Genomic DNA, 26300 nt, shown 5'->3' with positions numbered 1-26300 from the left:
GGCTGTAGCCGCGTACCTCACCTCTCCCAGTCTCCTAGGGCCTGAAAAGCATCTGAACCGTCCGAAGGGCCGGCACTCTTCCACTCTAAGCCACGGTCACTCTTCCGCTTTTTCATAATACCAAGTCTACTGTTTACCTACTTATTCCCTTGCAGCGCGCTCATGTTTATGCTAAGTACGTGTATCTTACAGGGAAGCTTTAGATCACCATGTTGTATAGTGGTGTTTGTCTTAAGTGGAAGGTAACCATGAAAATGCAGAACTTATTATTTTTTTTTTTACTTTTTATTACAGAAAATGTCAAGTATATATGAAATAGCAGAGTGCTACCCCACGCTCCCATCACCCAGTTCTAGCAATCTCTAGCTCAGGGCCAAGGTGATTTCCTCTCTTCGCCCTTGCCCACTTACCCTCCTCCCACATAGTTTGATTGCAGCAAATCTCAGGCGACCTTTCATTTGAGCTATACGTATTTTTAATACGTATCTCTGAAAAATAAAGACTCTTTTTTAATACATAGCCATACTATCACTGACACACCTAAAAATATAACCAGAAGCGTCGTTAACATGCAGAACTGTTATTTAAGATGTTCAGGTACCACTTAGCGTCATCTCACCCACCACTAGCAGGTACCAGTTGAGACTTGAAGAAAGAGTGTTCTAGAATATATGGAAAGAAGAGGGGAAGGTAGAAGATCATTCACCCTGGGCCCCTTCCCCTTCGCGAAGCCCTCCAGCCCTGGTCTATTTTGCCTGCCTCTTCTTCCGTACCAGCAATGCGCATTGCAGATGTTTACATAATTGCACCAAGAATTGGTAGCCCTGGTTTTTTTTTTTTCATTTGATGTTATAATATTCGCCCCCTTTTCCCCATGCCGCTCTGCCGCCTCCCTAATGATAATGATCCTCTTTAATGCCTGCAAGGATTCCATTGAGTAGAAATTCCAGAGTTTGCCTGGTTCTGCCCTTTCCCGTTGCCTTGGCAGTAATGGACCATTGTAAATAATGTTCTGATGACTATCTTTGTGCAGAAAGCCTCTTTTTTTCTCCCCCTTCTCTTTTCTGATGATTTTCTTAGGATGTATTCCCAGAAGTGCTAATCACTCTCCCTCTCTTTCTTGGTCTCCGTTCTCTTCGTCATCCCACCTCCCTCCTTTAACTACAAAGAGAAAACATTTCTTCTTTTTCTTTTTTTTTTTTTTTTTTTGGAACAATGGTCTGTCCACACTGAGGCCTCCCCTGGTGTCCCTCCTTGCTCTTCTGTTTCCTCATCTGGGGAGTGGAAGAAGAGAAGAAAGAGGAACTGTCTTGTTCCCTCCAAGCTGCAAACATGGGAGTATCCGCCCAGTGCCTGGTGCATACCCAGCTGGGCTGCAGCAGACACTTCCGTTCTCTCCTCCTGGCCTCACACTTCGCCTCCCTTCTCCGAGTTCTGACTGGGTTTGAAGGGAGACCAGCCTGGGTTGGGAGCCCGGGACTGCACTCCATACCTGTTGACCTTGGACAAGTCATTAATCTCTCTGCCTCAGCTTCCTCATCTATAAGATGCACATAGTGTCAGTAAGGTGGTGTGAATTTTAACGGAGATCATCTTCAAACGCTGCCTCATGAGCTACGTATCACTGTTACTATTATCATCCCCATTTAAGTGTTTTACACGCTAAGTGCTCAGTAAGGACGCATGTCACTGTTGGTATCTCAGTTGCCATTACCGTGAAGCTGCCAAAAGCAGTCAACACTGAGCCCGGTGTGGGAGCTGCACGCTTCGTAGCTGGTATGAACCGCTTCCTCCTTGGCTGCTTCCCTGTGCTCAGCGCCTCCCCGCTTCTTGTGCGGCCCACCCTTCCCTAGTCTTTGAAGGTCACTTTCAAGGCCTCTGTGATGCTCATCTGGGGCTCCCCTAAGAGCCCCACTCCTCCCTCTCCCAAGCGGCCAGTAGCTCAGACTTCCCTCCAACACGCCCACTGTGGATAGGTGCGGTACCCCGGGTCAAGGTCGTCACCAGTGTCTTTCCCCTCCTGCTAGTTTGGGACAGGATCCTGGCTTTCAGAGCCACCACATGCATCCCTGTTGGTAACTCGGTGTCTGACTCTGGGGAGGCAAATGTTGTCCAAGAATAGTTTTAGTCCCAGACTTGATGGAATTGATAAAGTAAATGACCGATACGAAATTCCAAAAGACACCCACAATTTATTTAGGGTTGTTGAAATATTCTCCTGGTATTTGTTTGGGGATTAAACAAGCCATCAAGTTGCCTCAGGCCTAGAATCCTTTGGCTTCTACCTCATTTTTTATTATAATAGAACCATTGTGCCTTGCTGTGGGCAAAGCAGATATATTTATGGATATGTGCCTACAAATAAATCAGGACAAAGGACCCTTATCCCAAAAGGCAAAAGAGAGTGAATTCCTGCCTCTGGGGTGTCTGGGGAAATAGCAAATGAAAACTTTATTTCAGGAGTCTCATTTGCTCTGGGTGTCTCATGCAAATTGTCCTTCCAGTCTATAGTATAACCTTTCATAAAAGTAATGTTTATTGATTTTTTTTCTCATTATAAAATGACATATGTTCATTGCAGAAATTTTTGAAATGGCAAATTGAGAGAATACAAAATAAACAAATACATACATACATACATACATACATACAAGTTTGCTTTTGAGCCACCATCCAGAGATAACCATGTCAGTATTTTAATACAGGCACTTAAATCCAAATGCTATCCCGAGCCAGAGAATAGCAGGTGTCAACCAGTGCCAGTCCTCACGGGGCGGGGTGACCATGCCAGTGTGGAGTACCCATGGGCCCTGGTACTGAGCTCCAGCACATCCTTGCCTTCTGGGAATTGCAGACTTGAAGTTGCCAACCAGTCTCCTGATTTTTCAAGAGAAATTAGAAATCCAGATTTTTGTGTGAATCTAAGTTTTTTCAATGCCCACCTTCTTTAAATAAGGAAAACCCCTTTGGGCCAGATGGGATGCATCTTTGGCACCCTTTGGGTCATATCCTGTTGGATTTTGTATAGTGTACTGCACCTAATTAAAACGACCGGTCTTGCTGTTTTTAAATTTTTTAATGTTTATTTTTGAGAGAGAGAGAGTGAGTGGGAGAGGAGGACAGAGAGACAGAGACAGAATCTGATGCACGCTCCAGGCTCTGAACTGTCAGCAAAGAACCCTACACGGGGCTGGAAATCACAAGCCGTGAGATCATGACCTGAGCCGAAGTTGGACACTTGAAGGACTGAACCACCCAGGCACACCCCTCATTTTAGTTTTAATTGCTCAAGTACCATATACACTCAAGAGGAGGTATCACAGGACTTTTTTTTCAGTTATATATAGGGTTATATGTACCCTAGATGCACCTTAGAAGCCAAAGGTTCAAGAGAAAACCCTTCTAGAATTTTCACTCAGTCAACATGCATTTACTGATCATCTCCCATGTGTCAGGCCCTGTTAGGCACTGGGCACTCGGCTGTGACCCAGACAAACCAGGCCCCTGAATTCAAGGATTTTCCATTCTAGTGTAAAGACAGTACCTCAGCATACCTAACAAAAGCCACATGGTAGCAATGAGTTGGTGACTTAAGATTCAGTGGTCAAGCAAGATCTCTCTGAGGTGGTAACATTTGTGCAGAATGGGACTACAGAGCCAGACGTGCAATGTAACAGGAGAAGAGTATCCCCAGCAAAAAGTTTATCCTGTTCAAAGGTCCCAAGGTAGAAATGAGCTTAGCATGCTCAAGAACCCAAAATAAAGAATCCATGTGGCTAGAAGATAAAGGGTTGGGACAAAGGGAAACAAAATGAGGCTAGAAGGAGAGGCAGGACCTGGTCAGCCACATGGGGAGGTTGGATTTTATCATAGACATCAAGCAAACCACTTATGGTATTTAAGCAGTGGACAGTGGATATGGCTACTAACAATGGGTTACGGTGGACAAAGTAGGAAGGGACAAGCAAGGAAGCTCCTGGAAAGGGCCAGGTAGGGTGTGATGGTGGCTTGGATGAGGATGGATGCTAGCAGTGCATAAGGAGAAGAGAGGATGGATTCAGGTGGGAACAACAGGATTTCTTGACAGAAGGTGAGGGAAGGCAAGCAATCAAAGACTAACTCCTGGATTTCTAGAATGCTTGACCATGGCTCATTTACTTGATCCCTTAGTAGCACCTAGTACCACTGACCACTCCCTTCTGGAACCACTGTTTTCTCTTGACTCTCATGACAAGCTCTCCTATGTTTCATCCACCTTCACTGACCCTACCCACCTTACAGAACAAACGTGGACAGACTATCTATTGTAATGATGCCACATAACAAGTCCCAAATCAGTGTTTTGAAAGGGTCAGCATTGATACAGCGCTCAAGTGTGTGGGTCAGCTGGGCAGTTTTCCTGGTCTCAGCTGGTGTCTCTTCCGCATCTACAGCCAGCTGCAGGTCACAAGTGGGGCTCTGTTGTCTGTGGCTGAGACTTGTCAGCGGATTTAGGATGGCTTCCCTGGGATAGTGGGGATGGCTCTGTTCTTGTTCTCCATGCCTCCTCCCCTGGCAGGCGAGCTCAGGCATGCTCTCAAGGTAGGCACAAAAGAACAAGAGCCAAGTAGAAATGTACAAGACTCTGGAGGCTCTGGCTCAGACCTGGCATGACACCCCTTGTACCACACACTGCTAGCCAAAACAGATTCAAGACCGAGAACTAGACTGTCACATTGGTGCAAGGAGACGTACAGAGTCAAATGGAAAAGAGTGTGGAGACAGCGGAGGTGAAGAACTGGGGACATGAATGCAGGCTGCCCCAAGACCCCTCCACAACTCTAGGCTCTCCACAGTGGCTACCAGCCACAAGCGAGCATTCACGTTTAAATTAACTAAAATTCGAACGTCAGCTCCTTAGTCACACTGGCCACGTTTCAAGCGCTCAGGAGTCACAGGTGGCTGGTTGCTACTGTACTGAACAGCAGGGGAGAAAAGCATTCCCATCATGGCAGAAAGTTCGGCAGCACAGTCCAGGGAGGGGGGTTTGTGGCTCCCAGCATCCAGACCCAAAGCGGGTTTGCATAAGCCCTGAATGTTCCACTGGCAATCCCAAAACAGCATAAGCTTTTTTTCTTAGAGCCCCGGAGGCATCCCAACAACAAGATGGTGACTTCGGGAGATGTGTCAACACAGGAAGGCAGCTTCCCTGACCATTATAATTGGACATGAAGACTTAAACTCCTGACTGGAGCCAGAGGGCAGGAAGGACAAGGGGTGGGGCAATGATTTGTGGAATGCTGTTCCCTAGGGGCCACCAGCACCTTCTGAGTGCTATGCTATTAACACATTACAGAGGCCGGCAGCTTTTATTTCATGCGTAGGAAGGACAAAGAGCTGAGCTGTCCACAACTCCCCTCTCTCTCTGCCTTCCCCCCCACCCCTGCCTGCCTCCTTGGGGTACCTCTGCTTAGCTTCCCTGCCCCTTTCAGCCCAGAGACCTTGAGTATCAAAGGCATGTGTATTAAGGGGCTACCTGTTTGTGTGTATATCTCTTGGATTGGCAGTAGTTTTTAAGGATAATACCCAATGCTGTGGGGTGAGAAGGACAGTGGGAATGTAAATCAGTACAACCTTTCTGATAAAGTTGAACAGCAGACATAAAGAGCCTTTTGGAGATGAGAGCGAGTGATGTTCCAAAAAAGGTTTTTTATTAAAAGATGTTTAATGCAGCATTGTTTAGAATTGCAAAAAAAAAAAAACAAAAAAACAAAAAACACATTAAGCATCCAAAGATGGACTTGCTGTATGACCTATGGCATTACAGTGGAGTGGTGTGTGTGCACACACTCAGAAAAAATCATGTTTTCAGGGACTTTTCAAAGACATGAGATAATGCTTAGGCAATACTATGAAGCAAAAGCAGAATAAAAGCAGAAGGTGTATTATGATCCCAAATATGTAAGATATATGCAAATATATGCATAGAAAATAAGGCTGAAGGGAAAGACATCAATATGGCACCGTTGGCATACTGTTGTCACTCTCTGGTACCTAGCACCAGAGGATCAATAAATAACTGTGAACTGACATCCTCCATGGGAAGAAGCATCAAAAGTAATAATGTTTATTTTCTTTATTGTGCTTTTGTTCAATCAGCATGTTTTACATTTATAAACAGCCAAGAAGTCATTTATAGTTATTGGGACCCGAGATACACAGGGAGCAGCTTTCAGGAGGGTGCAAAGGACCATGGTCTGCACTGTGTAAAACGGGGCCTGTTTTTGGAATGGCCCCAGTATGATGGGTAACGCGCTCTGTTGTGAGCCCACACACCTCTGGACCTACCACATGAGCCCATGTAAGACTGCATCTGTTACAGGTACTACCCGATGGGCCACCCAGCATCCGTCCACCTCTACTTCCTTGCGGACCGCTTCCAGGGCTTTCTGATCAAGCATCACGCTACCAATCTGGCCGTGAGCAAACTTGAGACCCTGGAGACATGGGTGATGCCAAAGAAAGTCTTCAAGATTGCAAGTCCCCCCAGTGACTTCGGGAGGCTCCAATTTTCTGAGGTAGGAGTCCTGTCGTGCTTCTTCGTCTTTTGCAGGCCCCCTGCCGGCCTCTGTTTCCCAGTCTGACATTTGAGGATGGAGATGGAAGAGAAGGGGAGTTGGAGAGCCTGGACGATAGCTAACCCCATACCTGCAGATCTTCCAGTGCACGGGAAACGGCATCTTAAACGGGAGGAGGGAGGGAGACAGAGTGTGTGGCCGCTCTCAGTGGTCCAAACTGACCTGAACCCTTGGTCTGTTTTTTTTACCAGTAGAATCCTCTTAATTTTTTATCCTACCCAGTGACTCCTCCTAAACCTGTATTAGCAATAGACGGAAAAAACCAGTATCGTAATGAAGTGATGGCATTAGTCTCCTTTTACAGACTGGAAAACTGAGGCCTCTGGAGGGCCAAGAACTTTCTGGATCTTAGCTAGGAAGTGGTAGAGCTCCAAATTGAGCCCAGGTATCTCTGCCCACGCATCTCATGCTTAATGGTGTTTCTGTCTCCCCAATTCCTAGCACAGGGTTTTATTCAAATCAGTCATTGAATGAGTGGATGGATGGATGGATGGATGGATGGATGCATGGATGGATGCATGGATGGATGGATGGATAGATGGGTGAGTGGGTGGATGGATGGATGGGTGGGTGGATACAGACAGGTGTTTGGGTACATGAATCCATGGGATGCATTTTTAGTTTTTATTTTGTTTTTTGGGGTTTTTTTTGCCCAGCACCACCCTTATGACATCAGCCATACTTGCAGACCCAGTCTGGCCTCTATGTATCCAGCCTCATTTGTTACCACTCTCCTCCCCATTCACACTTCTTGTGTTGTTGTCACACATGCCAAGCTTGTTCCTGCCTCCAGCTTGGCAGATTCTCATCTTCCGGCCTAGAATACATTCCCCCAGGTTTTCACATAGCTTTTTTTTTGTTATTCTGATCTGCATCCCAATGGTGAACCATCAGAAAAGCCTTCCCTCCCACCTACATATGCCACAAGAGCAAATTCTCCACTTGACATGTACCTATTTTATTGTTTTCTTTTCTTAGCACTTACCATTTAAACATCATCTTGTTGGTTTCTCTGATCACTTGCTGATCATCCTCAAGAAAGCTGGGACTGTGTTCCCTGTACCCAGCATCTCTAGGTGCTGAATACGATTTCTGAATGAAGGAGTATGTCGACTTGGGTGGGGGATGTCGGAGGAAAGGAAGCATGATCCAGCGTGGTGAGGGTCGCCCACACAAAACTCCAGCACCTGATTTCTGCCTTCCCCATATCAGCAAGGAGCCAGAGAAGGTGATGCATCTCTGGAGTTGAGCAGTCCCAGTGAGCTGGGCTGCTGGGTTAACTACGAAGAGTCTAGTTTTAGAATAGGGAGTATCTTGAAAAAGCTGGGAGTGGGTGGGGATAGGCAGGAAGGATCCCACCTGCTTATACTGTCCCTGCCGGTCCGTCACCAGCCGCCTGTGGCCTACCTGGCCGAGCTGTGCCCTACTGCATGGGGTTTCTTGTTAAGCCACCATTCTCAATTAAGGATCCAAATGGATTGGCTGGATTCAAGCTGCCATGGAAGTCGACTCCATAAATTACCAGCATCAGGGGGCCATTAGACACTTCCCCAGTTGGATCCTGCGCTGGGGGCCCCAGGCGGCCAACTGAAGACATTAACGTCCCATTAACGAGACGGATGCCTGGTGGCTGGGCTCTCCCTGTTTATCAGCCTGCCAGTGGGTAACTGGGCACTTCTGGCAGTGACAAATGAGGTTGGCCACTCAATGGCTAGTGATTTGTGAGGCTTCCTACCATAGGGCTGGTAACTTTGATGTGAGAACCACCAAGACCTCTGGCAGAGCAACAGCGTGTGATGCAGGGGGCCCTGGATTTTGTATTTTGAATTTTTTTCTGAATTCCTAATAATTTATAAGGCAAACAGTATAAAATTGGTAAAAAGAAAGGAGAGAACTGTAGGGAATGCCCCCCCGCCTTGTGGCAGCACAGCCCCAGGACTCTGCGCAGGGCCTGGCTCAGAGCAGGTGGCCATTGTTGGGCCATCAGAGGGACTTCTCCATCCCATGGGAGTGCCATGCTGGTGGTTGGCAGAAAAGATGCTCATTGCTTTACAGACAGTCACCAAGTGGCTACAGTGTACTAGGTGCAGAGAGACCACCGTGACCTAGACAGGCTCTTGTCATGGAATTATAGTCAGGTGGTAAGGCAGCCTGTGAGTGAGCAAATAAATGAAGAAAAACATTTCAGCTAAAGAACATAAAATTTCATTCCTGTCCTTGCTGAGGACTGAAGAGGCTGATGGGGACTACTTCCAATGGGATGGTTCATTCAGGAAAGCTTTTCTAAGGAGATTACTGCAGAGCAGCATCCTGTAAAAAAGAACCATCCACTGGAAGACCTATAGCATTCCAAACAGAGAGAAGAGCATGTGCAAAGGCCCTGGGCCTCCAGGAAGGAGCTTGGCACACTCAAGGAGCAGCAAGGCCAGTGTGGCCAGAGCACCGTGAGAGGGAGAGTGGTAGAAGGGAGGTCTTGGAGGGAATGGGACAGATCATGAGGGGGCGCTTGAAGGCCATGGAAGGAAAGCTCAGATTGTATTTGAAATGCAGTGAGAAGCTCTTAGTGGGTTTGAAGTTGGGGAGCCATATGTTGAACTTTAACAGGCACTTAAATTTGAGTAGTAATCACTGTGTAGTAAGCGTTTATGGGCTTGCACAGTGAGTCTGTGAAAAGATCTTGAAGCCCCAGAGGTTGTGACAGCAGTGGGGTTCTATCTCAGGCAGCCCTGCTCGTGCTTGGGGGAGGCAGCCAGGCTTCTGCCCCCTCTTCTAGGATTGGAAATGAGATCCACTTCTCCACTGACAGCTGCTGTACAGATCTTCTATCTGGACTATCTTGGTTTTAGAGCTCAGACTTAAGAGAATTGGTCATCCCCCTTTCTTTGGGGAATCCAAGGACACTGGTCTGGAGCATCCCCACACTGCCCTAAATGGCCACAAAGCCCTTCCTTAAGTAGGACCCCAGTAAGTTTATGAGCAGTCCTCCATTTGTTAGTGTCTGTGGGAAAGCCAGCGTGTGGAGGGCCTGGTGCATAGGGATGTCCGTGTGCTTGGCCCCTAATTATTCATGGATAGAGGATGGATGGATGGAGAAAGTCAGACGAGCACCACCATGTGCTCAGTACTGCTTTAGGCACCAGTGATACATCGGTGAACAGGCCAGACACAGCCACTCTCCTCATGGAGTTGGCAGTCCGGAGCTCAGGAAAGAGACACATAAATTAAAAGTTGTAAAACTGTGCAAAAAAAAAAAAAAAAAAACCCAAAACTGAGAGGGGCAAACACCTAGAGAAGCACCCACCTCGGGGCATCTGGGTGGCCCAGTCGGTTAAGCATCCGACTTCCCCTCAGGTCAAGGTCTCATGGCTCCTGAGTTCAAGCGCTGCATTGAGCTCTCTCCTGTCAGCACAGAGCCCACTTCAGATCCTCTGTCCCCTCTCTCTGTGTCCTCCCCCTTCCTCTGCTCATGCTCTTTCTCTCTCAAAAATAAACACTTTTTTTTAAAAAAGAGACTAGAGAAGCACCAGGGCGGTGCCTCTAACTGGGAAGGCTTCTTAGTAAAGCTGATGCATTGGCTGAGCTCTCTGTGGGGAGTGCGGTCTGGGCAGGAGGACGGTGGGGAAAGGAAGGAAGACTGTTCCAGCCAGGGGGCCAGAAAGAAAGAAAAGGTCAGAGACGAGAGAGAGCCCTCCTCACAGAGGCGCCAAGACATCCAGGTGTCCTGGAGCAGGGGTGAATGGGAGGGAGGCTGGGGGGCGGAGATGAAGCGAGACAGAAAGGGACGAGACCTCGCAGGATGGGGATGAGAGACTGGACTTGAGACCAGCAAGGGTTGGATGTAGGGGACGTAACAGGACTGCATTTCTTGAGAAAACTCTCCGAGACGTGGAGGCTATCTGGAATCCTGTGCGCTCATTCATTCATTTCTTCAGTTAATGGTAGCTGTTTGCTTCCTGCTGTGTTCCAGCCACTGTGCTAGCACCAGGGTCCTCAGGGGGAGCTGATCCACACGGTGGCAGCGGATGCCACATTATCATCGATCTGGGAGGGCCGGCCACCCCTGCCGAAGTGCCACAGCCATCCCTACCTCCGCTGCCCTTAGGACAGCTCCTCGGTCCCAGTCCGTAGGCTCTTGTGTAAACATGGAAACCTGGAACAAGCTGTGGGAGCGTGCATCCCTGGCAGACAGTAGGCGTCTGGCACGTCTGTGTGAGTGAACTTTTGAATGAGCAAGTGAATGAATGATCAGCAACACAAGAGTGGACTAGAACACAGCCTCTGGGGTTGGACTTCCCGGGTCCCCTTGTTGGCTCTGCCCCTCACTGACCACAACACGTGACCTCAGTGCCCTGAGCCTCAGTTTTCTCATCTGTAAAACGAGGATAATGATGGTGTCTCCCCTTCACAGAGCGGAGAGGGTCAAACAAGTGGGTGCACTGGAGCGCTCAGCGTTAAGCCAGTCCCATGGTAAGCTCTTGGGAAGCATGAGCCACGGAGCTCTGGGTCTAAGAGAAAGACCAGACGCAGCAACCAGTGGCAAGAACAAGAAAGTAAGCCAGCGCCTGTACATGAGGCATCTTCTCATGTTGAGAAGGTGTTGGTGCACCTTCTCGTGCACCTGTACCCCAACCCGCACGCACACCTTGGAGATGCTGGTCATGGAAAGACCACAGAAACAGGCAAGCCTTAGAGTGTGCTCATTATCTGCTGACAACATTGCCCACATGCTGTATCTTCAAAAACATGAAATTAAATCTCCTGGGGGAGCAGAAGACCCCTCGTTTAAATTGGTTTGAAATAGTAACAGCTCAGTATCAGGGATCTTTGTAGTCCATTCATTTCTTTGCGATGTCACTCACTCAGCGATGTGACAGATATTAACCAGACACGGACACCTGCTGTGCACCAGGCATGGTGCTAGGCACCAGGAAAGCACAGTGAAGCAAGCCACAGGGGCACTGAGCAGCAGCGAGAGGACATTTCAGAGGCTCTTCCTGGCCACTCTGGCTGAAGAACAAACTGCAGGTGACTCTAGTGTTAGGAGGGAAGCCAAGAGCAGGCCCCTAGCCAGTCAGAGCCACACAGACACCAGCTCGCTGGCAGGAAGGGTGGGTGTCACAGCCACGTCCCACCCCTGAGGTCTAGCTCTGAGTGCGTTAGGGAGGCCACAGCGGTCTCTTCCCAGGAGAGCCATGTGAACTGCCAGCAATAAGCGAGGCTGAGGGACCCTCCTTTTTCCCAGCTTGTGATAGAGCAGCTCAGAAACCTGAGCTCTGTTCATGTTCAGAATGTCATACTAGATGGAGGTGCCTGATCTAGAAGACGGAGAACCAAAGTGGAAACCGCCCGCACCTGCTGAGCAGTGGAGGTATGTGTCCTCGGGATGGCCTGCCAGCAGGCATTGATTGATTCAGTGCATGTTGTGTGTTTTCTTTCCAAGTGTCAAATGCTGTATGAGGCCCACGAGGCCTAGTGGTTTAATGAACAGACCACAGACTGGGTCCAAATCTCAAATCTTCTGCTTACTACCACTTTTGCAGTCTTGAGCAGGTGACCTCCTGAGAGCTTCCATTTCCTCATCTGTAAAATGGGTGTATGTAGCCCAACAAGCAGGATCGTAGGCCTCTCTGGGACCCTGTATCCTAAATCCGGCTCAGTGATTCCAAGACTCGTTCTCTTCTTTCAGGTCGGCACCGACTGGGATGCCAAGGAGCGGCTCTTCCGCAACTTTGGGGGGCTCCTGGGGCCCATGGATGAGCCGGTAGGCATGCAGAAATGGGGGAAGGGCCCCAATGTCACCGTGACTGTCATCTGGGTGGATCCCGTCAACATCATCGCAGCCACCTATGACATCCTGATTGAATCCACTGCCGAATTCACTCACTACAAGCCCCCTTTGAACTTGCCCCTGAGGCCTGGGGTCTGGACAGTGAAAATTCTTCACCACTGGGTGCCAGTTGCAGAGACCAAATTCCTCGTTGCACCTCTGACCTTCTCAAATAGGCAGCCCATCAAACCAGGTGAGTACTCCTAGTGTCTCTGGGGGTGGAAATAATCCATCCCGGGCGTCTCCTGGGTCTTCTCCCTCAGGCATTGCAGGTGGGGGGGCATGTGGGCTGCCTCAGAGAATAGTGCTCTCTGCTCGGCATTTTTCCCTGCTTGTTTGCAAAGAGAGCCTTCTAATTTTCTACCTGCACACTGAGATGATGTCATCTGTGTATTAGGTACCTAATTATTAGATGCTCTCCCACTGGACTTCCAGAGAGCCCTGATTATATTTAAAACAAGATGGGAAATAAACCCAGGCAGATACTGAGTTTTGGCAAATCTTACTTTTTTAAAAATAGTAATTAAAATAGGAAATTCTTTCCATCAAAAATATGATAACACTAGATGAAAAGACTAGTAAGAAAATATTTGCTACACATAAAAAAAAATACATTCAGAATATATAAAGAAATCCCATAAATCAAACTACAAGCCAGGGGCCGAATCTGGCCCACTCCCTCTTTTTTAAATAAAGTTTTATTGGGACACAGCCACACCCATTTATTTACATATTGTTTATGGTTTCCTTGGGACTACAGTGGCAGCATCGAGTAATTTTGACACAGATTGCATGGCCCACAAATCCAAAACAACCGACTATCTGGCCCTTTAGAGAAAAGGATTGCTGGCCTTTGCTACAAAGGAGAAAGGAGAAAGAAAGGGAAAAAAAAAAAAGGACAGGGCATAAATGGCCCACACACATATGAAAAGATGCTCAGCCTCACGAATAACGAGAGCAATGCAAATTAAAAGCAAAAAGAGATCCGATTTCATGCCACTATGTTGTGAAATGTTCGAAGGTTAGACAATATCATATGATGGAGGGTTGGAGAATAATGGCTTCCCATGTAGTGCTGGCGTGGGGCGGGGGGTGGGGCAAAGTGATAAAACGGGTTTAGAAAATGGCATAGCATCTCCTACCAAAGCTGAACACACACCTCCTACTGCCCAGAAATCCCAGCCTAAGGTGTATGCCCTACAGACGTTTGCAGAAGGAGAGCAGAATTGTTCATAATGGCACCAAACCGGAAGCAGTCCAGATGCCCACATTCAGATGCATGAACACCGCGGGGTCTGTTCAGACAGCGGAGCTCCGTGCCGTGCATTGATCTGGATGAGTCTCTACAACATAATGTTGAGAGGAAAATATCACGGAAGAGTCATAATTAGAGCGCATACATTTAAAGTTCAAAAGCAAGCCAAGCCACCACTACGTTATTTCAGGATTCTCTGTCCATAAAAAGCTGTGAGGAAACGAGTTGTTAATAGGAAATCAGGACAGTGGTTCCTGCTGAGCACAGAGAGGGATGTCAGACTCTTAACGTGCCGCCTTCTTTTTCTTTTCTTACCCAGAGAGTTTACTTTTATTTTTCTGTCCTTTCCTCCTCCCCCTTTGATCACTGGGAACATCTTCCTCCCTGCTCAGTCCTACCTCCCAGAGTAACCACTGCCAACACTTTGGTGTTCATCCTTCTAGAGGTTTCTCAAGGCTTCTAAAGCATCAACACACAAAATAAGTCACACACACATTGCTGGTGTTTGAAAATGGAGTGATACATTTTGGGGTGAAACTTCTCTTTGGACTTAACGAGTCAATATATATAAAGCTACTAGCTGCCTCGTATTCCACTGGGAGAAAGACCCACAATCTATCTTTCATCCCCTGAGTGGACATACAGTTTCTTTCGGTCGTGGTAGGGTTACAGGTAACGCTGCAAGGATTCTTGAAATTGTCTGTGCCCATGCAGATACATCTATAAAATAGATTCTTAGAAACAGGATTTCTGGATCTCTCTGTATTTGAAACTGTTGGTCTATATCTAACATATCAGAAACCCAGAAGCCAAAAACGCACTCCAGCCTCTGGTTAGCTAAACTCTCAGTTCTGGGCTGGGTGTCATTTAGCTGGTGACACAAGGAGAGGGGGACATAGACATGGGGAGGGGTTGGCTGGAATCCTAACAAGGGGGTGTTGAAGTGAACTTGTGTGGGCCTCTTCTAAGTTTCTGTGCTGAGCAAGCAGAAAGATCCAGGCCTCATATTTTCTGGAGAAGGAAATCTGATCCTCCCAGCTCCCCTGGGAAGCAGGCAAAAGAACACATCCAGAACTAGCTGGGCCAGAGCCCACCCACTGAGGGCCCTCAAGTGCCCTCCTGATTAGGTTCACATCTTTAGCATCCCTGAGAGTTCCCAAAGAAAGATGCAGAAGAGAGGGATAGAATAGCATTGTCCTCTTTGCTCCACATACACCTGTCGGATATAACAAAGGAGGGGTCCTGAATCTACCTCCTCACCCCAGTAAAATAGCCTGGGGCCTTTAACTGGGTCCTGATTTTTCCAGTTTTTCCTCCTTAGAGTTTCTGAGGATGGCAAGGCTCTTGTAACCCTGCCCAGGAATAGCCAGGGGTCATTGTACCCCACTGGGAGCTGCCCCCCACCACATCAGCATTTGTGTCTATTAATGATGTTCCAGTGGCAGGGAACACGAAGGTGGGAGCAACACAGTTTGTAAAATGATTCATCAGGAGTAATTTGCTATTGATGCGTCCCTGGTAATCTCGATAAATCTGATGAGGTGGAATTGAGGAAAATTTAATTATAGAGGCAAGCATCACGGGCTAATGCTGTGATAGCATTTCCCCACATTAACCTCGTTTTTCATCAGGGTTTTCTGCATCACCCATAATACGGGGTTCCCAGCGTTCAGATGTCTGTTAGCTGCTCTTTTCACTTTGCATGCCCTGCCTTTTGTCAGTTCAGAGATCTCCCCACCACCAGCTCTGCAGATGTGGAGGCATGGAGAGGCTCTGGTGGACAGATCAGGACCTGCTGGAGAGAGAACAGGTTTTGTTCTTGGGCAGATGGTTCAGGAGCTACCCGCCCTGTCTGCCAGATTTATAAACACGTTGGGTCCTACCTAAGTCAGCTAAGTCACAGCAAGCCGGGATATATGTTAATGCAGGCTCCTGCCCCTTCTTGTACCTGTTACCCTTGGAGCCCAGCCCCTCTGCTTCTGGGAAGGGGAGGGACGGAGAGGGGATGGAGGGAAGGGAGGGAGGGAGGGATGGATTTTCTTGTCTGCAGTCAAGGCATGTTGTGAATGCCACTAGTTGCAGGTGTATGGGATTTCTTCCCCCTTCGTGAACCTCACTCATGGACCACATATTAGAAAACAGTCTGTGGATTATCTGAGCTCTCCTGGTTGCCAGTGAGGGTGACAGCCACTGCCAAGCGAACAGAAAACGTTTTCTGAATGCCACACTGTCCTATAAGGACATTTCTTAGAACCCTGGCTATCTCAAGCAGGGCAGGAGCTGATTTGCTAAAACACAACTCACCAGAATCACTGGCCCGTGTGTTTTAAGAACCTGTTCTTGGGGCGCCTGGGTGGCGCAGTCGGTTAAGCGTCCGACTTCAGCCAGGTCACGATCTCGCGGTCCGTGAGTTCGAGCCCCGCGTCAGGCTCTGGGCTGATGGCTCGGAGCCTGGAGCCTGTTTCCGGTTCTGTGTCTCCCTCTCTCTCTGCCCCTCCCCCGTTCATGCTATGTCTCTCTCTGTCCCAAAAATAAATAAAAAACGTTGAAAAAAAAAAAATTAAAAAAAAAAAAAAAAAAAGAACCTGTTCTTGTATTTGGCAATAAGTAGGCAATAAGAGAGAACCTCTCCAAAACAGAAGTATCTTGGCTTCTTTCCTTCAGCCCAAACGTGCCCTTTCTACTTCCCCCATCTTGAAACCCTGGGAAGGAGCCACACAGCCTCCTGAGTGTTCCTTTACTGTTTATAGAGCACATGAACCTTTACCTGAGCCTCTTGCCAGCCCTCGGGGTCAATCTGGTACCAGGAATGAGTATCCAGTTTACAGATGGGGAAACCAAGTCTTTGAAAGACTGGCTTCCAGATGAAAATAAAATTTAAAAACTTAAAACCAGTCTTAAAACCAGCTTCCAGTTGGTTGGATGTGCCTGCAAATAGAGTGTCATGATGACGAGCTTTGGAACCAGCCAGTCCTGGATTGAACCCCTGATCTGTCTCACACGATAGCCACCTGTGTCCCCATCTGTAAAATGGGGATGACAACACCGGTCCTGTGACTGTGTGAGTGTAGGAGGATTGTGTCCTAAAAACACCAGCCACAGTAACCCTAGCTAAACTTCTTCAAGCACTTAGTACAGGCCTGGCATTGCTTGTGTGCGTGTGTTTGCACCAGATTTTGTCTCGTTTAATTCTAATTTTTTTTTCAACGTTTTTTATTTATTTTTGGGACAGAGAGAGACAGAGCATGAACGGGGGAGGGGCAGAGAGAGAGGGAGACACAGAATCGGAAACAGGCTCCAGGCTCCGAGCCATCAGCCCAGAGCCTGACGCGGGGCTCGAACTCACGGACCGCGAGATCGTGACCTGGCTGAAGTCGGACGCTTAACCAACTGGGCCACCCAGGCGCCCCTGTCTCGTTTAATTTTAAGTCCATTATAATTAACATGTGGTATTCTATAGTTTCAGGTGCACATGTAGTGATTCAACAAATCTATACATTACCCAGTGCTCATCTCGATAGGCAACTCCTAATCCTCACCTAGTTTACCATCCCCCACCCACCTCACCTCTGGTAACCACCAGTATGTTCTCTGTATTTGAGTTTGGTTTTTTGGTTTCTCTTTTTTCCTTCTTGTCTCTTAAATTCCACCCAGGAGGGAAATCGTAGGGTATTTATCTTTCTCTGACTTATTTCACTTAGCATTATACCCTCTAGTTCCATCCGTGTTGTTGCCAATGGCAAGATTTCATTCTTCTCTGTGACTAATATACCACTGCATAAATACCACTGTACATAAGTTACCTTCTTTATCTTTATGGATAAAGCAGTACTTGGGCTGCTTGCATAATGTGGCAATTGTAAATAATGCTGCAATAAACATAGGGGTGCATGTGTGTTTTCAAGTCAGTGCTTTCATATTCTCTGGGTAAATATCTAGAGTGTGAGTGCTGGATTGGAGGACAGTTCTATTTTTAACTTTTTGAGGAACCTCCATACTGTTTGTGACAGTGGCTGCACTAGCTTGCATCCCCACCATGAGGCTTCTTTTTCCTCCACGTCCCCAGTAACACGTGCGTGTGTTACAGTCCTCATTCTGACAGGTGTGAGGTGATACCTCATTGTGGCTTTGATTTGCATTTCTCCAAGAATGACTGATGATGAGCATCTTTTCATGTGTCCGTTGGCCCTCTGGATGTCTTTTGCTAGTTGGACTATTTGGGGGTTTTTTGGTGTTGAGTTGTACAAGTTCTTTCTATATTTGGGATCCTAACACTAGGTGCCTTTTTAAGCGCTTAAAGAGAAGTCAACCCTTCTAACCATCACAAAAGGTACTAGGTCAAGGAAACCAGGTGCCCAGTGTTGGTATCAGAATCCACACCCCAAGCGTGTGGGCCGTGGGGATTCAGACCCAGACACCCTGACTGCCGTCTTCGCGCTCACGCATGGAGCGCTGCTGTTCAGCAAAGCAGGGCTGTCCTGAGAGACAGCTGAGGTCGACAGACGTGGGTTCAAACCTCCGCTCCACCCCTGGTTACCTCTGTGATTTGCAGAAAGGCACTTAACGAGGTTTTGTGCTCACTGTTGCCTCTGCCCTGAACGCTCTTTCCTGCCATCTACCTGCGGCTGCTGCTTTCTCATTAACCAGCACTCAGCTCAGCTGTCGCCTCACAGAGGCCTGCCTAGCCCCTCTCATCCCAAAGAAACACGCTTGTCACTCTCTAACCCTGGGGCTGCAAGCTTTTACTGCAAAGGGCTACACAGTAAATATTTTCAGCTTGTGGGCCACGTATGGTCTTGATCTGTACTCACCTGTGCTGTGGTAGCACAGAAGCAGCCGCAGACAAGATGTACGCACAGGCATAGCTGTGTTCCCCTGAAACTTCATTTACAACAATACGCGGTGGGCCAGATTTGGTCCAAGGGCTGTAGCTCGCCAACCCCTTGCTCTACCGTCACACCCAGTTTAGTCCCGTTTTGCGTATTGCTGATTGAAATGACCTTGCTTATTTATCGCCATCAGTGTTCCTCCCCTGGGTCGTAATCTTCTTGACCACCTGGTTCACTCCACCACTGGGAGTGGAGCTTGGCACTTAAGAAAAAAGATTTAACGTTGAAGAGAGAGAGTATGTGTGCAAGCCAGGGAGGAGCAGAGAGAGGAGGAGAGAGTTCCAGGCAGGCTATGCCCTGTCATCACAGAGCCCGATGTGGGACTCGATCTCACAAACCTGGAGATCAGGAGTGGAGCTGAAACCAAGAGTGGGGTGCTCGACTGGCAGAGACATCCAGGCAGCACTGAATACATCTTTATCACATGAATGAATGAAGGAGTGAATGCCTTGCACATAGGTGCTTTAAATGCTCCACATGAATGTGTGGACTACTAACTGACGCTGCTCTGGGAACATGTGCTGACTGGAGGGACGAGCGGACAGTGCCCTGCACCAAGCAGGCCCCTGGCTGGGGAAGGAATGTCCCTGTGGTCGGATTCCTCGTCTGTGCAGTGGGGGCCACTGACCAACTTCCCGAGCTTGTCCCGTGACTGACGTGGTGACAGATGGTGCTCCGGGCCGTGCAAGGCCCGCAGCCGGCCCCCACTCTGTGGTGCGTCTGACGCTCTAATCCCTTTGCGTTTCAGAGGAGGCACTGAGGCTGCACAACGGGCCCCTCCGCAGCACCTACATGGAACAGAGCTTCCAGAGCCTGAACCCCGTCCTCAGCCTGCCCATCAGCCCTGCCCAGGTGGAGCAGGCTCGTAGGAACGCGGCCACGGCTGGCGCGGGCCTCGAGCGCTGGCTGGACTCGCTGGTAGGTGGGATGTGGGCCGCCATGGACATCTGCACCACGGGCCCCACTGCCTGCCCCGTCATGCAGACCTGCAGCCAGACGGCCTGGAGCTCCTTCAGCCCCGACCCCAAGTCGGAGCTGGGGGCCGTCAAACCTGACGGCCGGCTCAGGTAGCACTGGGCACACGTGAGCCACAGCAGATCTCAAAGGGAAACAGCCAGGGGGGCCGGTGGCACCTGGACCCTGGCCTCCCACCCCCGGGAAGGTGGGGGGGGTGTCTTTTGTGAGAGGAGCTCTCATGGCTACAGAATGATGGAGAAGGAAGGTGTAGAGGTCAAAGCTGTTTCTGCCGACGACCTGCATTTGGCAAGCTGGGTACTGGGGGCAAGGACTGCTTGGTCCCCGTGCCACAGTGGTCTTAACCTCTTTTGGTTGATCCTCAAAGCCTATAGGTTCCTTGTTGTCCCTGCCAGTGACCCAGTCCCCCAGACAAGTGATTCTCAAAACTTTTATTTTGAGCAGCAGACTTTAGTTTACTAAGCGCAGTTGGAAGGGGGAAGTTCAAGGTGTAGTTGAACTCCAGGCTGCTCTGGTTGAAGCCGGGGAGTGTAAGGTTCTTCTCCAAGCACAGCCCACCAGGCCTTCCCTTTATCAGCGGCACCTCCCAAGGTACCTGTCCAGAACCCACAGGCTCTGCAAAAGCCAGATGGAAAAGCACGGCCCAGACCGTGGGCTTGATTGATCTCCAGCCCCCTGCTTGGGCTCATTTTCCTGCTCCTGGGCCGGAGAAGGAGACTGTCTGAGCCTTCCCCCAGCCTTGTCAGGTTGAGTTGTCCTCCTTAGTCACTAGATGAGCAGGAGAGCCTTTTGATGGAACATGGCCAAGGTTCCCCAAGGTGTCACTGCCACAGGGCCAGGGTTCCAGGCCAGCCTCCCTCCCGACTGCCACCGACAGGCTGATGCTTATACACATCAAGTCTCCTAGGCATACGTGGGCCCTGGCCAGTGGGAACTTTGGGGACCACGGCCATGAAACTCAGAGATTGTTGGGAGCCAACTCCTGAGCTGGATGGCACAGCAATACCCTCCCGTGCGTGAGCCCTTCTGCCCTGAGGTCCGGGCACTCCAGACCTCTGTGAATCATACCTGCCACCCCCATCCCTGGTGCTGTAGGAATGGACCAGACTTTCTACATCCCTGCAAAAGCATTTCAGATTTGGTTTCTAACTCCATGTCCTTCCTCCTGTGAGGTGCCGCGTGAAAGGGGGAAGCTTGCAGATGTGATTGGTTACTACCTTAACAGCAGTGTTACTCTAAGTGCTCAGGGTGCAGAAACCTGACATCGGAGCCGTGGCTCCAGGCCCCTTCCTCCTCCAGCCCCCACCCCGTCCCCACGACAGGCTTTCTTTGGCACAGGCCCACCCGTGGCTGCACCGTGTTCTGCTGCAGAGTCTGTCCTGTGTCTCTGTGCAGCATGTGTGTGAAGGGAGCAGAGCCCATGCCTCTTGCCCCCAAGCCCCTGCCCCACCGGGCCGGATGTCCTGCGGGCCAGGGAGGGGCTGGAAGAGGGACACTTGCAGTATTTATTATTTATATGTTTTAGTCCATGACTAATAGTAGGTGCTGCGTTTGCAGCTTGTTAGTTATGTTCTCTTACTAACTGAAGCTGCCTTTATTCATGAAAGGCCCCCCCCTTCCCCACCCTCCCCGCGGCCAGTGTCTGTCTATCTCCTGTCTGCTCTGTATTCTCCATGTCCTGAGAGAAAGGCAGGGGTGTTGGACACTATGAGGAGAATGTGTGCCTCAGCATCTGCTGATAGTGGGGTGCCCCTCACAAAAATGAAGGCTTCCTCCTTCTCAGGCAGGGTGGGAGCCTGGGCTGGGCCTCCAGTACCGAACAGGCCAATGACTCCGGTGGAGGGAGAGGACCCAGGGCAGAGCCTGGGACCTTAGCAGGTGACAGAGGGAACCTGACTCCTTGCAAGCCTGGGAAGAAGAAAGATCCAGTTTAGAAAAAGGGGGAGTAGTCGGACCGAGCTGGGAGTTAGCCCCTGTCAAGGGGCTGTGGAGGGTCTTGCTCTGCAAGCCCAGGTCATTACTCCATGAACTTGAGTGCAGAGGCCTCTGCCACCACCTCTTTCCACCCCAGCCCACCCAGGGAGCCTGCCTTTTCTCCCTCCTGGCAGAGTGGCTAGGAGCATGTTTTCCACAGTGTCCTGTGTGGGGCTCAGCCCCGTGTCCACACTTGCCCACATTGCTGGCTTTCCCCCCAGAACGAGGGGAAGGGCCAGGGCCAGCTTACTCTGGGCACGATCCGCAGCCCCCTCCCTGCAAGGGATTCGGAATGCCAGGCAGTCAGCCCAGGTGTTTCTTTTGGGTCAGGGAATAAAATAAGCAAAAGCCTAAGATGATTTGAGAAAAGATGTTTCCACAAGAGACACACTAATAGTTGAACTCTCTTTTAATCTAAGAGTGATTAATCACAAGCCCCTGGAAACCCTGTCATAGTTGGAAGGGCAGCACCTGGGGCACTGAGTCACTGACCAGGTCTGAAGTCACTCATGCCAGAGGCTGGGGCATGCGGTGCGATTTCCCAACCATCCTGCCCAAGTCTCGCCAAATGGTCTCCAGGGAGGACAGAAAGCATGGCCTAGACCCCGTGGGTCACAAGGGTGCCCTTTCCTCCCTTTGGAAAGAGACCTTTCTGGTCAGATCAAGGCATCATTTGGACTTCATTTCCCCATGGCAGTTTAACTTTTAAAAGGCCAGCACATTCAGAGAGAACCAGCAAGACCCCAGATGTCAGGGGGTATGGGGGCAGGTGGATGCACTGCCTTCATCGTTCCCTTGCTGGTGCATGGACACCGGCTGGAACCTTGATCTCTTTGCCAGGAAGGGGCAGAGTACAGACGTGTAGGGCTTTAGCCTGTCCCCTGACACAGCCCAGTCTATCGGGGACTCAGGACGCAAGCTCTCCTACAGCACCCAAGGGGGGATGGAGTAGGAGGGTGTACTGGCAACGGCTGCCGGGTCAGAGCCGCGCTGTGTGGCAGGGGTCCCAGACCCTTCCATCGTGGGGTAAGACAGCATGGTGGCTGCTGCCTGGTTTTGCACGTGAGTATGCAGGCACAGTGCAGTCTTCCCTTGGGGCCAGGGAGGACAGGGGATCCAGATGGTCACTGGAAATCTGATTTTTAAGTGTCGGCAAGGCTTTTTCTTTGTTTTGTTGGAGAGAGTGGGCAAAGGGAAATTCCACAGTTCGTCCTGGGCACTGCCGGCCCACCTGCTGGCTGGAGAGGTGGTTTACCATGAGGTAGGCAGTGCCCACGTGGAGGAGGAAAAGCGCCACCCTTGGTGAAATCTCACCAAGCGCTCTGAAGAAACCATAAACCTCTTACCAGTCATTCCAACCAGGAGAGACCGTCCTGCAGAGAAGGGTCCCAGGAGGAATGGCTTGTTCAGCTGTCCTAAGATGGTGCTTAAAAAAAAAAAAAAGAATTTGGAGACCTCAGTCGCTGCCCCTTCAACCTAAAGAGGCCCACACTTTCCAGAATTCCTGCCCACCCAGGCAGAGGTGATGGATGACAGGTTGGCTGGGGGGCCTGGGAGGTTGTGTCGCAGCCCAGCTCTCTCCAAGTCCTACATTTGAGCAGCTGTCCTTGCGCACGTTTCGGAAGCCCTGCTTGCTCGCAGGATGCCCTCTTTGCCTCAGTTACCTTACTTTGCCCATGGGTCTACCACAGGCGCTACCTCATTGTGTCTGCTGAGAAGTTTACCTGGGGGAGAAACAATTAGGTGTCCCAAATCTGCTCGAGCTGAATGTACAATCTATGCAAATTCTCTCCCTCTGTTTCCTTCTCTGTCTCTCAAAAGTATTTTTTTTTTTACGTTGCAAATCAGATACTTTATAGACCCTAGACTGAGGGCTTTCATGCACCACCTGTGTCTGCCCCTCACGTTGTCTTTGGTTCTGTCCTCCCCAAGCCCCACCCAGGGAGAAAGCGGCCCCCCTCCTTCGGGCTGGGAAGCCTCCCCACTGCCTCTGCCCACGGAGTCCCCAGGAAAAGCAGGTTCTGCCCCTTTGCACCTCCATCCCCCTCCTTCATTTTCCTTCCCTCACCCTCAAAAGCCTTAGGTTTCTCCTTTTTGAAATGTGGCCTTAAAATTATTTTTGGAAAGCTGACTGCCCTCTCCGTCCACCTTCCACCAACATCCGAGAAGAAGGAGCATCCTGAAGCTTTCGCGGCAGCCTCCTAAGCAAGAGGCTGCCCGTCTGTAGTTTGCAGATGCCATACACGTGGCTTCTAAACGCCGTCTTTAAGAGAAGCACTCTTCTGTTGTTCCTGTGGGTGAAACGAAGGCTCGGGTGCTCATGTGAACGTCAGCCCGTCCTCCGCGCACACTGCCGAGGTACCCTCTTTCCCCCACCCCCACCCAGGCGTGGTGACTTGGAGGTACTTCGTTCAAGGGTAAAGCAGGAGAGTTTCTCAGTTTCTCTCTTCCTCCTTCCTGCCTGGAAAGTGAGAGCATTAAATATTCCCAGCCAATGGGTCGTGTTCTCAAAGGGATCACACTTGCGCCTTCTGTTGTTCCAGGCTCTGTTGGAGGCCAAAGACAACCCTAGGGTTTCATAGGAAATTTACTGGAATTGAGCGCAACCGTCCTTCGAGTCCGTTCTCGGTCTTTTTTTGTTTCTAATATGTTGTCAATAGCGTGTGTTTGGGTATTTTTTTTTTTTTTTAGAGGCCTCACGATAAGTTATTACTGTCCCCCTCATTTTTTTCAAAGACATGTGGTGATATAGTTTTTAAAAATAACTATTTTGTTATAGATCATGATATGCATAAAACTGTACAGAAATATTTTGTAATGTATTGATTTAAAAAAAATCTGTAAATAAAGTTTAAAAAAATTCCAATGGCACACACCTGAAAGATGTAGATATTTTGCTATTTATTTAAAGGAGTATTTTAAGAGATATTGAACTATCTGAAATTGACGAGTTATCAAAATTCCAATCCTACGAATGCTTTTCCTCAAGGTAGACAGTGATTCTTGGAAATGATTGCACTACCCGCCCATTTTTGCACCTTTTCTGTCTTTTCATTTAGCAGAAAAACAACAACGAAATTGTGCCTTAGCTGTATTTTTTTGTCTAGGGGAGTTTGTTTCTGTCTGACAAAGCAAAATTTTTTGCAGAAAACAGTGGATGTATTAAATACTGTATCATACCAAAAACACTGCAGGTGTACATAGATGCTTTCTGTCATACTGTGTTTTCAGATGCAGAATTTTAAAATTAAAAAAAAAATACTGTCTTTACGGAACAGCGGCTTATGGCTTCTCTTCAGCAATATCCCAGGTCTTCGCCAAATCTGGTCCTCTCTCCCCTCCTCTGCTCTGTCCATCCTGTAGTCTGAGGGTGATACTATCCGTTATCCAAAGGGGCACCAACTGGCTGGAATTACCAAGACCACAGGCCTGAGCTGGGCCCCTCCTGGGCAATCCTGGAGGTATAGCTATACTCCCTAATCATCCTGCTCTGTCTCTTGACGAGATTAGGACAGTGCCCTCCTGTATAGGAGTCCCCTGGTTGCAGGAGATGTTGTTAAGGAGAAGCTGCCATTTAAGTGGCCAGGGGTCTTCTCTATCCAAATGGCTGATTGTATAGCAAAGCCGTTTCCCTTTCCTCGCCACACATGCTTGACCACAATTCGCAGACTTCCTGGTGCATAGGTGTGATCCCATGGGGCCAAATTCTGGCCAATGGAATGTGGGTGGAAGGGGCATATTTTGAATCCTCTACATCTGGAGCATTCATTGGTCAGTCTGCTCATTCCTGGCAACCTCACAAAGCCCCCAATTTAAAGGCAGGCAGACTTAGAGTATGTAAGGAGCTAGGCCCCTGATGGTCACATGGAAGGCCATCTGACCAGCTGTTTCTGACTGGTGATGACAATACAACACGTGATGTGTTACACCCCTAAGAACCTGTGTTACACAGGTAGCCTTACCTTAACTGCTAATTCATCCAGAATTGACAACTGACATCATCTGGGAAAGTGCTTCAGCCCCTTCATTCTACAAGTAAAGGATAGAAACTCGAGTGAGTCAAGTGATTTGCATGAAGCTACCAAGATACGCAATACCAGTATCATGGTCAGAACCAGAACCAAGGTTGCCTATGTAGTCCCAGTGAGACCTCAAGTCGTTAGGAGGACTGGTTTTCTTGGGTTGACCTCACTACCATATCTGTATGTGGGTCTCAAAGGTCATGGACAAAGACAGAGAATGCCCAGGTGGTGCATTCACCCTTCATGATCGTTAAAGGCAGAGCGTGCCACTAAGACCCAGATGGGACTACACAGCTGGAATAAAACAGTCTAGAGACCGTGACCTTAGGGTGGAAGTAGGGGGTATGGTGATGGCATGCACTGACCTCCACACTAAATGATGCCCCATTCAGAACTTCCTGGGAAGATGGCAGAATAAGAGGAGCCTAGGTAACAGACAGCTCAGTATAAATAACCCGAAAACACGGGGCACCTAGGTGACTCAGTCAACTGAACATCCAACTCTTGATTTCGGCTCAGGTCCTAATCTCACGGGTTGGTAAGATGGAGCCCTGTGTTAGGCTCTGGAGGGCAGCACCAAGCCTACTTGGGATTCTCGCCGTCTCTCTCTGTCTGCCCCTTCTCTACTCACACACAAGCTCTCACACTCTCTCTCCAAATAAACAAACTTAAAAAAAAAAAAAAACACAGCACAACCCAAACACTGGCAGAACAGACTCTCCACAGCTAATTGTAGAGAAG

At 49.1% G+C, this 26300-nt stretch overlaps 1 protein-coding gene across 2 annotated transcripts in view; it reads left to right on the top strand.

Moving 5' to 3' along the window:
• XYLT1 (xylosyltransferase 1) overlaps nucleotides 1-24812 on the top strand; it is a 312721-nt gene extending 287909 nt beyond the window's left edge. For both annotated transcript variants that reach the window (XM_058709985.1, XM_058709986.1), the window contains exons 10-12: nucleotides 6362-6557; nucleotides 12304-12637; nucleotides 19337-24812. In XM_058709985.1, the coding sequence (XP_058565968.1) occupies nucleotides 6362-6557; nucleotides 12304-12637; nucleotides 19337-19659 (853 nt within the window). In that variant the 3' untranslated portion in view covers nucleotides 19660-24812. The remainder of the gene's footprint in view (nucleotides 1-6361; nucleotides 6558-12303; nucleotides 12638-19336) is intronic.
• Nucleotides 24813-26300: the final 1488 nt, after the last annotated feature.

This window comes from Neofelis nebulosa, chromosome 18 (assembly GCF_028018385.1).
Source record: "Neofelis nebulosa isolate mNeoNeb1 chromosome 18, mNeoNeb1.pri, whole genome shotgun sequence".
Lineage (NCBI taxonomy): Eukaryota > Metazoa > Chordata > Mammalia > Carnivora > Felidae > Neofelis > Neofelis nebulosa.
The sequence above is the reverse complement of the archived record's forward strand: the minus strand, read 5'-3'. Positions and strand labels throughout refer to the sequence as shown.